Here is a 12,278-nt window from a genome sequence, read left to right as displayed (position 1 = left end):
GGGGGGGGGGGGGGAGGGGACGACGCCCTCTCCCTAGGAGCCTGAGGGGCAGGGAGGTCCGGCTGGAGCGCCCAGATGCAGATGGCTTCTTGTCCTCCCGGCGCCACCCTTTCCCTGTGCTGAGTCACAGATAAGCGCTCCCAAAGGGAAGCTGGAATTCTGGTGTCTCAGCCCAGCTCTCAGAGGACCAGAGACGGGGCCAGGGGCTGGGTGGGCTTCACCCCGCCCCCAAGCAATCCACCAAACGGGAGCCCTGGCTCTGCCCCCACCAGACAGCAAGAGCAGCCCCTCCCCCCTGGCACCCCCCCCCCCCCCAACCAGGGAAAATCTCAGGAATGCACACCCTCAGCGCTTCCCCCGGCCCACAACCCTGAGGAACAGAAAACTGAGTCTGGGGGCCAGTGGGTGCTGTGTGTGCACAAGCCCTGCAGATGCATCATCTAGGAGGGGGTCTGCTCTGCTTGCAGGGAGAGGCTGGGAGGGGGCTCCGGGAGGGGGTCAGCCCTGATCCCTGGGGGAGGTGGGAGGGGGCTCCGGGACTGGATCTGTTCTGACCCTTGGGAGAGGTGGGAAGGGGGCTCCAGGACGGGGCCTTTTGTGACCCCTGGGGAAGGTGGATGGGGGGCTCCAGGACGGGGTCAGCTCTGATCTGTGGGGGAGGGGGGACGGGGTCTGTTTTGACCCCTGGGGAAGGTGGGGAGGGGGCCGCTGGACCCTGGGGGCAGGAGAGGGTGGGCCAGGATGAAAGGCAGCGGGAAATGGCCAATCACCCGAGAGGTTTAGGAGAAGGTTCAGGAACCCCAGCAGCCGTCCTGTGTCCTGAGACCCAGTACCCCCTGCCCCACTCCCCTGCCTGCCCCGTGGGACGCTTGCAGTCCTGAATTTGGGCCTGGAAACCAGGACAAAAGGCAGTGACCCCAGGGGAGCTGCCGGGCTCCTGGCCAGAGGGTGCGTCCATTTTTAACCCCCCAGCGGAAGGTGCGGTGTCCTCTGCTTTCCTGTGATAAGGCGGTTGCTGTGGTTGCTGACTGCAAAAGGGAGTCTGCGTTCTCCCCAACAGAGCCCTGGGGAGAAAATGGGACTTTTTTTTTTTTTTTTTAAGTTAATTTATCTATCTTGAGAGAGAAACAGAGCCGGTGAGCAGGGGAGGGGCAGAGAGAGAGGGAGAGAGAGTCCCAGGCATCAGATCCCAATCCAGGCGGGGCTCCTATCCCCAACCCGGAGACCCTGACCTGAGCTGAGGTCAAGACTCTGAGGCTTAAACCGCTTAACTGACCGAGCCACCCAGGCGCCCCGAGAATGTGACTTTCGTCCTACACCAGAAAAAGTATTATTGCAGACGTAAAGGACCTTACTTTCTTCTTCTTCTGGTTTCCTTTTTTATAATCACTATGTGTCGGGATAGATTTCTAACCCAGAAGCTACAAAAACAAAAACAAAAACCCGCCAACCAGTGTGATTGTGCAACGCGCTTTTGAGACAAAGGCCGAATGAACTAACTTGAAAAACAAGCAAAAGGATGAGAAAAAATATGCCTAGTACACGATTATTGCAATTGCAAATTAAACGACTGTAATTGTACATCCGTATTGTAGGACACGGTCATATCTAAAGAACTATAATTGCAAGTCGATGGATAGAAAAAGAAATAATAATAATCAAAGGACTTATATCTACTGGTTAACTTTCAAACTCCATCCCGGCCCCGAGTCAAAAGCATAAACGGATAAAAGATAAAACCGGAATGCAGATAAGAAATGGGTCTTAATTAGGGCTCTGGAGATTGGTGGGAGGCAGGCTGTGACAGCCGGAGCTACAGCAGCCATCTTGCGCCATGAGTAAAACTGGCTAATGGGCTGCAAAACCTGAGGTCACCAAACAGACAACTGGGCCACGGGAGGAAATTATTGAACCCTCAAGTTACCCCACCCCAGAGGCTCAAACCTCACTAGGTCTTCTTATGTGATAATATCTTCATGGTTTTATCCATTTTGAGATGTCTTTGTGTGGCTTCCACAGAAAAGCATCCAAATTCATACAATCTAGCAGAAGTTCTCAAGCCTTCTGGTCACAAGACTCCTTGATACTCTTACATTCTGAAATAATCTGTCATTGCCCGCTTTCCTACTGAAATAGAATACACATAGGTCCTGGCGTTCACTGTTCCCCATCACAACGTCATTTATTTTATGAATTCTAAATGGCTACCCGCTGACCAACGGATTCATCACTGGCTGGATGAAATTATCTATCATCGCCCATTTTTATTAAAAAAAGAAACGATGATGGGCCTTTGTGGTGGCAAAAAACGTCACTTTAAAAGAATCGTGGTCGGGGGTGCCTCGGTGGCTCATTCAGTTGGGCGTCTGACTTCAGCTCAGGACAGGATCGCACAGTTCATGAGTTTGAGCCCCACATCAGGCTCTGTGCTGACAGCTCGGAGCCTGGAACCTGCTTCGGATTCTGTGTCTCCCTCTCTCTCTGCCCCTCCCCCATTCATGGTCTGTCTTTCTCTCTCCCTCTCTCTCAAAAATAAATAAATATTTAAAAAATTTAAGAAAAGATTCTCGGGGAGTGCATGAATCATACATACCATTGTCTTTCTTTTGTGGCTCCTTCCGAATTTTTATTGTGAAATTTAGCAAACACAAATAACCAACACTTCCTCTTTTATTGATGATTTCCTGACATTGTTGTGCACGTTGTTTTAACAGATTTTTAAGACTGTAGACCTAGGAAGAATATATAGAAAAAAATGAAATTTCTGAAGCTCTAAGACCTAGCTCTCCTTAAATATATTTTTACAACCCATATACATATATATTAAAAATATATAAATATAAAATATATTCTATACATTATATTATATATCCCATATCTGTATATCTATATTATATTATATATGTTATATAAATATGAGATATCTATATCTTATATATCCCATGTGTGTATATCTTATATATGTAAGATATTATATATAATGTCATGTAAATTCTATATATCACATATTATAATATAGATAATTGTATTATATATGATATATATGATTACTTATTATATATGATATGTATCAATATATATTATAAATCGCCTATATATCTGTCTATATTATATGTTTACTACATAATAATTATAATATGTTTATATATGTTTATAACATAAACATAAACATATATAATTACATATACGTATACATGTTTATATATGTTTATATATACATATACACATATATGTAATATGTATATATAACATACATATACATGTTTATATATGTTTATATAACAAACATATATAAACATATTATAATATATAATTATATATTATATATGATATATATGATTACATATTATATATACATATACATATACTTGTTTATATATGTTTATATATATACATATATACATATATGTAATGTATATATATAATATATATACATATATGTAATGTGTATATATTATATATATACATGTTTATATATGTTTATATATGTTTATATATGTTTATATAACATAAACATATATAAACATATTATAATATATAATTATGTATTATATATGATATATATGATTACATATTATATATGATATGTATCAATAATATATACTATAAATCACATATATATCTGTCTATATTATGTTTATTATGTAATAATTATAATATATGTTTATATGATATGTTTATAATCTATATATTGTATATACCGTATATTATATTTTCCTATACTAATTTATTAACAAATATAATAATGTATATGTATAATGCATATATAATTATATATACATAAAATATATATCTTTTTCTCTTCACCAAAGCTCATTAGAATCACAAGACAACACAGGAGCCATCATTAGCTAACCTACCTTATCTCCACTTGGAATTCTGCACCCCAACTTTTGTCCTCAGCCCCAAGGTCTCATTTGCGAGGAAACTTGATCGCATGACATAAAATCGGTGGCTCTGCACTGCACAACGTCCCTTCCGCTCTGAACAAAGCCCTGAACTCTCTAAGGAGTCTGCAAGTGCATAATGTAAAACATAACCCTCTGGGGAGCCTGGGGACAGCAGCATTTGGTGTCTCGAAAAGCAATTATCACCTGCACCCGAATGCCTGACCCAGCTGCAGAATCTCTCGCCTCACAGCCCGCAGGGAAGCTGTCCGCACCGTGGTTCGCAGCAGTGAGGCCAAGGAGATGAGGAAGATGTCACTTTTGCACAGTGCTCTTAGCAGGTGTATTTTGGGCACTTCCAGACGTCCGATGCAGGCACAACAAGGCACCTGTATGCAAGGACCATCCCGTCAGAATTCCAGAAGAGAAGTCCTTCAAAGTGTCGGGAAGGAAAAATTCCTCCTCTACCCTTCAAGGTGTTCCAGCTGGTTCAGGAACTAAATCAACATGAGACAGACTGACCACAGGAGAAAAAAAACCAAAAACCAAAAAACTTCGAAGTTTTGTTACTTGTGCACAGAGGCCAATGAAATTGATACCCGAAGAAATGACCAACGCAGGCAGTTTTTATACGTTTTAGGTGGAGATGATACATTTGTGAGAAATGGACAAGATAAAAAACAAACAAACACACACACAGATTTCAGGGGCTGTACTAGTAAGGAATTCTGAACAGAATTTGGGCCAAGGCAGATCAGAAAAAGGAAGGTTTGCATACACAGCTTTTTCAGCTTTAAAGCCCCAGTTTCTGGTGATAAAGGTGTCTTGTTACTTGTTAGTAAGGGAAGGTATTTTTCATACAGGAAACTTGTTTCTTGCTTTCAAGGGGACAGACGAGGGTCTGAGTGAACTTGCACTGGCCATGAATTAACTAACTTCTATTTAAATAATAGGTTTTGTTTCTTAAATTTGACATATGCGTGAAATCATATGGTATTTCTTTCTTTCTCTGACTTATTTCTCTTAGCATAATACACTCTAGATCCATTCACGTGGTTGCAAATGGCAAGATTTCATCTTTTTTTTATGGCTGAATTATATTCCATTGTACGTATACATATATATCTCTAGATATACACAGATATACATATATCTAGATAGATAGATATAGTAATAAAAATTTCCAAATCGAGGGTCCCATCACTAGTTTATGAGCAAAAAGAAGTAAATAATTTTTTTTTTTGAAACAAAGCTAAAGCCAGGTTACTTATTTGTTTCAAATAATTTGTTTGGCCATGTTTCTGACATTCTGACAAACAAACACAAAATTCAAGGCCCGTGTGAAAGTGGATTAATGTGTCCTGGAAAGGTTGATGGGTTCAGAGCAAGAATTAGCTTTCAGAGACCCACATTACACGGCTCGAGGACAGAATAAGGATCCTGAAGAACTGTCCCAATGAGCAGAGCCCCCTTGGTGCAGGTTGGGGACCATGTGTCATCACTGCTTTGCAATACTGGATCGGAACAAGTTTGACGGGCTCTGAAATCCACCCACCCTCCATATCACATTCCAACATGACATTTCTCAGCCATCAAAAAAAAAGATCGGTGAGCTTTAAGGACAACCGTCTCACACAAGGCAGCAAGAACAGACAGTCTGGGTGCAAGTCCCCATCTTCAGGGACACATAAATCTGATAAGACACCCAAGGATGCAAAGAAAAAGGAAGTAAACTCAATGAGCAAACAAACACAATGTCAATAAACACTTGCTCAAGATAGAGGTCATGGTGGTAGGGACGGGGGGTAGGGGTGTCCCTAGGATTGGGGACAAATGCACAAGTCCAGGCAGAGCCCTGGTGATGTATCATGAGGAAGAAATTTTAAGAAAATGATTAATGTGCTCTCATCAATGCTCAAATTCTCTGGAACAAAAAGCAACCCAAGGTACAGTGAATTGTCTGATGGAAGATAAAATACCAGTGCACATGCAGATCCTGTTTACAAGTCTCCACAACAAGCAAGCTTCATGTAGTCAGAAAAAAAAAAGGCAATTTGAAAGTCAGATTCTGTAATGTCAGCTCAATCATAAAGCCATTACTGAACCACATCTATCTATCTATCCATCCATCCACCTATCTGTCCATCCATCCACCTATCTATCCATCCATCCACCCATCTATCTATCCAACCATCCATCATATGTATCTGTATATCTATTTACCTATCTACCCATCTTTCTATCCATCCATCATATCTATCTATCTATCTATCTATCTATCCATCCACCCATCATATCTATAGATATATGGATCATATCCATTTCTCTATCCATCCATCATATCTATCTATCCATCAACCATATCTATCTACCTATGTATCATCTATCTATCTATCTATCTATCCATCCATCCACCTATCTATGTATCCAACCATCCATCATATGTATCTATCTATTTACCTATCTACCCATCTTTCTATCCATCCATCATATCTATCTATCTATCTATCCATCCACCCATCTTATCTATAGATATATGCATCATATCCATTTATCTGTCTATCCATCCATCATATCTACTATCCATCAACCATATCTATCTACTTATGTATCACCTATCTATCCATCATCTATCTATCCATCCTATCGATCCATCAAATATATATACATATTTATAGATACATATTTTTATATATCTTATATAGTATACATTGTATATATATTTATCTTATATAGTATGTGTCTTATATTTATATTTTATAGTATTTATATACATAAGTATATTCATATATATTTATATACATGAATATAAAAATATATTTTAAAAATGATATATTTTATATTTATATTTTATAGCACTTATATACTTAAGTATATTCATATATATTTATACATATATAAATATATTTTATAAATAATATGTTATATATAATGATATATAAATTTATATGCACAAATATGTTGTGTATATATATTATATAATGCCTATATGTCGTTACAAACTTGTATTGAATTATCACCATGATTACATTTATAGTGAATTTACCGTGGAAAGAGAGGGGAATCTTCCAGAGTCCCTGAAAACATCATCTGTGCGTGTCCAGCAGTGGACGCCTGCAGACTCCAAGCGAACACGCTTGTGGAGAGAGAGCAGAGCTCGCCCGGGTGTGTTGTACAATTGTCCTACCACATGGTGTCCGTGTCAGGTGTGCACGGTGGCACGGGACACACTCCCACGTTGCCGCGTCTGTTTTGTGGCGAGGATGCCGAAGACGCGCGGGGTCCACAACTGGAAGCTTGTACCCTTTTATTAGTAGGGTCTGAGGGTCAAGACCACAGGAGAAGGGTCCCTCCGTGAAGACGTCCCGGTCCTGGCACAGCAGCCCCGCCCCCAAATACACCCCAGATCTCTTCATTGCAGAAGGGGATCATCTGCACGCAGATAGAACTCTCCTGCAGCCTTAGAAATAGAGGTGGCACGCCATTGGCCAGAGCTATCACATGACGATCATAGCGTGCAAAGGGTTCTGGGAATTGTAGTCCGCCTGGGAAGCCTGGAGCCTGGCTAGGGCGCCGTTGATTCAGAAGAGGCACAAGGGTGGTTTGGTAGGGACAGCCTCTATTCTCGAACACTCTGTGTGTTTCATTAGCGTCCGAAGATTTGATTTCACGGTCTCATCTTCTAATCTGACTCTAAGAAATATCCTATATATTTCACTGAACCTAATTCTATTTATAGTAAGAAAAAAAGGTTATTTGTATTTTTTTTTCACACATCTGCACCTGCAGACCTCACTACCTACCGGGCACGGCTGGGACTGCTTGTGACACCTCAGCTCCTACACCCCCAGCATCCGGGCGAGGCGCAGCCCCGTTATTACACCCACCCTTCAGGTGCAGTTCCTGCAGCCCAGAGAGGTCGTGCAGGCTGCCTGCAAGGTGCACAGGAAGTCACACATATGGACGCAACATGTCGTGACCTGTGCGTGAGTTTCTCAGGGCCGCCACAACAGAGTCCCACACACCCAGCAGCTGAAACAACAACACACGTTGATTCTCTCTCTCAGCTCTGGAGGCAAGAAGTCTGAGATCCAGGCAGGGCAGGGCCTCGCTCCCTGTGAACATTATACGGGAGGGGCTGTTGCAGACTCACCAACTTCCGGTTCCCCTCTTCTCCTTTTTTTTTTTAATTTTTTAAATTTATTTTTTTTTTAATTTTTTTCAACGTTTATTTATTATTTTTGGGACAGAGAGAGACAGAGCATGAATGGGGGAGGGGCAGAGAGAGAGGGAGACACAGAATTGGAAACAGGCTCCAGGCTCTGAGCCATCAGCCCAGAGCCTGACGCGGGGCTCGAACTCACGGACCGTGAGATCGTGACCTGGCTGAAGTCGGACGCCTAACCGACTGCGCCACCCAGGCGCCCCTTTATTTTTTATTTTTTAAATTAATTTATATATTTTTTATTTTTTATCTATTTTTATTTTTTTAACGTTTATTATTAAGAGACAGAGAGACACAGAGCGTGAGCAGGGGAGGGGGTGGAGAGAGGGGAGACACAGAATGTGAAGCAGGCTCCAGGCTCGGAGCTGTCAGCACAGAGCCCAATGCGGGGCTCCAACTCACCCACCGCGAGATCACGTCCTGAGCGGAAGTTGGATGCTTAACGACTGAGCCACCCAGGCGCCCCATAATCCGTCTTATTCCAAATGGTGCCAACCTGAAAATGTGTTTCTGGGGGGAGGGGTGAAGGAAGGCCACCCAGCCCTCAGATACCTGCCAGCTCCCCCGGGATGGAGCGGAGACCATCTCAGACAGAACACACACCCAATGGACACACCACCAGGCCCAGGACGGGATTTACTCGATGCTTTATGATTTTTATTTTCCAGTGCTGTTTCATCAACGTCGGTGGGAAACAAAGAAGACAGCCATCAACCTGGGGTTGATTCTTTTCTCCTTTTACATTTATTTTTTTTTTTACATTTCTTTTACATGATAAAAATGTACTTATGGCAGTTACAGGAAACCGATGGATGTATGTCGTTATGAATGCTTCCATTCCGTCCAGAAGTGTCTGTGATGGCGTGAATGTGTCTGTCTGTCCACACACACGCATACTTTTTATCAAGAGTCAAAATAAACTCCTACCGAAACCCACAGAAAAGAGTACAGAAAGAGTGTTGGGGCCACGAGGCTTTGTCACTCGATGGGGACACTGGAGAAACGTCGGAGGACATTCCCATCCCGATAGCAACCAGACGGGAACCACGGCCATCTTGAAAGTGCTCCAATCACATATGAATCACATCACATCAAGAGCGTTAGCTGTAAATTCCCTTTTCTATTTGGGGAGGTATTTCTAGGTCTTTCTGCATTCAAGTCCTCCCTGGAGACCTACTTCCCAGTCCATACCCATGAGCACGGTGCATACAACAATTTAGGACTTTCCTGGGCCCTCCTGATGAGTTCCGGATTGCAGTAACTGTCTTTATGTTCAGTGCTGATATTTAGGGCAAACTCCGAAAGTCCTAGAAGCATTTATGTTAGTTGAATGAAACTCTATCAATGAGCCCAAATCCTTCCTTTTTCCCAGCTTCCCCTAAAATGTCGCTAAAATAGAAGCAAATACCTAGTATGCTTTTTAGATGCCTGAGGACTTAGAATTTTCTGCTCCAGTAAAAAGGGGCGGAAAAAAGTAGAAACCAAGGAAAAGGATGCCATTGCCTTCAACACGGTTGCCTACAGACTATCACATGAAAAATAATACGGGAAGACTCAACAGGCACAAATCATGACTGCCAGCCCCAATTTTCTCCCTTCCCAAAATACCGAAATCCTAAGATTTCGCAGGAAAAAAAGAGAAAAAGTCTGCACAGATTGCCCACGATGTCTTGCACATCAGGGAGTGTATGCACTGGCAACTGGAAATGCCAGCCTTACTGTGTGCTAATAAGGGTTACATGGTCACGGCCAGCACTGAGCAGCGGGAATCCTGCTGTTCCAGCTGGAAAGGGGGATGCTGGCTCCTTGAGGAAGACTTCCCATGGATCAGGTTTCTCCCCAGAGCCCGCTGGAAACCCTCGGAGGGTCCCCCGAACCCCCCAGAAGGAGACAGCACCCCCCAGCCCGAGACCCCTTATGCCTTTGCACCCCCGTTGTACTTTGGGACAATGTGTGCATCCTCCACCGTGAGGTAGTTCTGGGGAACCCACCACAGCCTCGCAATCTGGTCAGAGGAGTCACCGAACGTGCAGGTCAGACCGTCTTCTTAGGACCCAAGGCTTGGCTAACTTATCTTTATAAACACCCCCCTCCCCCGTCCGGCGGCTCAAAAATTGTTTGTCAGGCGGTCAGTCCCCTCCAGACAGAGACGCTTTAGGGTGGCGATGACATCCACAATGGAAGGAGCTGTCACGGGAGTGATACACGGGGACCTCGTCTACACTGAGCTTCTCTCAAAGCAACCGCGGGATCCTGAAGCCATCACACGTGCTCTGGTTCTGTGAGGGAAGACGGGGAACACAGTGTCACCGCCAGGGACAAGAAAACTCCTCTGTGGCTTGATTTTCAAGGATTACCGTCCTTTTTATGCTTTCCGCTCTTGAGGGCTTTGAACACCCTCAACGAACCAGCCACTCTATCTTTTTGGTCACAGCTAATATTTTTTTAGGGATGTGGTTTCCTTAACCTTCAAAGTCTCTGATGCGGGGGCTTTCATTCCTTCTAGTTTACAAAATAAATGTGAATCGCGCTCAAACAACCCACTGTAAAGGATGTCTGTCACCCCGTAAGTGGCAGCCCGACCCGATAACCGTGTCCCCACAAGCTGTGCTAGGCTGCCTGTGGAGCTGCGGCACACATACAGTTCACGAGGTTGTGCACTGCACCGCATCCCACCTAGAAGGGGCCAGTTCACCACATCGTGTGCACCCTTGCCTGTCTGAGGTCCCTAGTGTGAACAGAAGGTTAAGCGTCTGACTTGGGCTCAGGTCACGATCTCACGGTTCGTGGGTTCCAGCCCCGCGTCGGGCTCTGTGCTGATGGCCCAGAGCCTGGAGCCTGCTTGGGATGCTGTGTCTCCCTCTATCTCTGCCCCTCGGCCACCTACACTCTGTCTCTGTCTGTCTTTGTCTCTTTCAAAAATAAATAAACATTTTAAAAAATGAAAAAAAATAAAATAAAATAAAACCCAATTTGGCTTTACACTCCTGCTTCTCCAACGCCCACACGTTGTTCATGGACTCGGTCCCCCTCTCCCGCCCCCACCCCCGCCGGACTTTCTGGGGGGACCCGGGGACAGCGGAGACGCAGGCTGGCTGGTCCCAGCCTGCGTTTGGTCAATAGCCTGCATCCGCCAGCAGGGGGAGGCCCCGGGCAGGCTTTGGGGTTTTGACATCTCTTCTCCAAGGCTGCTTTTCACAGCGACCTTAGGGACAGGAAGGAGGGGAGGGCAGACACTCCCTGCAAATCCCAGACCCCGTCAGACGCAGGGGGCTCTCGGGACCCAAACTCAAGACACTGTCGCTTAAACTCGCAGCTGCTGTTTCCACATCAGAGGCCCCCGTGTCTGTCCCAGGACCCTCCCCGCAGAGATGTCCTCAGGGCCCTTCACTGACACCTCTGCTCCCCAAGGACCGCCACCAGCCGGGCGCGTGATTCTCCAAACCCAGGAGCCTGTACCCAAAGTGGGACCAGAAAACCACGTGTGCTGGCTTCTCCCAAGTCCCCATGTGTCCCTCGCAAACATCCCAAGTGAAAACCGTGTCCTCATGCCAGGGTGCTAGGCTGGCCATCACCAGAAACAGCCCTGCTGAGTGACAGGCTCCAGAAGGAGCTTTCCAGCTCGAGACACTTGCCTGTTGTCCTGAAACAATTTCTCCTCCTGTTTCGCTGGAACCACCCCGTGGCAGCACCCACCAGCATGACCACCAACACGGACACGATGGGCGACACGATTTTCGCTATCGTGTTACCTGCCGGGTGGAGAGACCGAGAGGTTCTGAGAAAACACCCCACGAGAAAGCCGTTGGTATTAAATGCCTCCACATTGTCACATCCCGCCCTCCCCGCCCTTAACTCCAGACAAAAAAAATACATAGAATCCGAACGAGGAGCTAGAGGAAAGGGTTCTGCGCCTACCCCGCGTGGACATCAGTAAGCACGTCTTCCCCGTGCAGGACGTTCAAGATAGAACAGTGCCTGTGAGAGGCATTTGATTGGTTTTTCATCTGCCTGTTGAATTTGACAGGTTTGTACCATTTTCCAAGTCGAATGTTTACGCAGGCCAAAGAAAATATTTTTTTTTTCTTCAACCAAAACGTGTCCTGACAGCCACAGGTCTGGACTCATTCACACCCCACAGGCTGACGCCTTCAAGGGAAGGTTAC

The 12,278-nt window shown here is 44.7% G+C and overlaps 1 protein-coding gene and 1 long non-coding RNA gene across 17 annotated transcripts in view; one reads left to right on the top strand and one right to left on the bottom strand.

The window, feature by feature from the left end:
- Positions 1-8,747: 8,747 nt before the first annotated feature.
- The window catches only part of XG (Xg glycoprotein (Xg blood group)), a 35,897-nt gene continuing 32,366 nt past the window's right edge, over positions 8,748-12,278 (bottom strand). For 9 of the 16 annotated variants that reach the window (XM_045471444.1, XM_045471442.1, XM_045471437.1 and 6 more), the window contains one exon: positions 11,753-11,864. In XM_045471444.1, the coding sequence (XP_045327400.1) occupies positions 11,853-11,864 (12 nt within the window). In that variant the 3' untranslated portion in view covers positions 11,753-11,852. Of the gene's footprint in view, positions 10,392-11,747; positions 11,865-12,278 lie in introns of those variants that run through there. The other 7 variants (XM_045471434.1, XM_045471445.1, XM_045471440.1 and 4 more) reach the window with 1 other exon arrangement.
- On the top strand, positions 10,326-12,101 carry LOC123594599. Its single transcript, XR_006710794.1, has 3 exons — positions 10,326-10,393; positions 11,734-11,916; positions 11,991-12,101. It is a non-coding gene; the product is annotated as an uncharacterized LOC123594599 (long non-coding RNA).

The sequence above is a fragment of the Leopardus geoffroyi genome, chromosome X (genome assembly GCF_018350155.1).
Source record: "Leopardus geoffroyi isolate Oge1 chromosome X, O.geoffroyi_Oge1_pat1.0, whole genome shotgun sequence".
NCBI classification, from domain to species: Eukaryota; Metazoa; Chordata; class Mammalia; order Carnivora; family Felidae; genus Leopardus; species Leopardus geoffroyi.
Note: the sequence above shows the minus strand (reverse complement) of the source record. Positions and strands in the feature narration are given on the sequence as shown.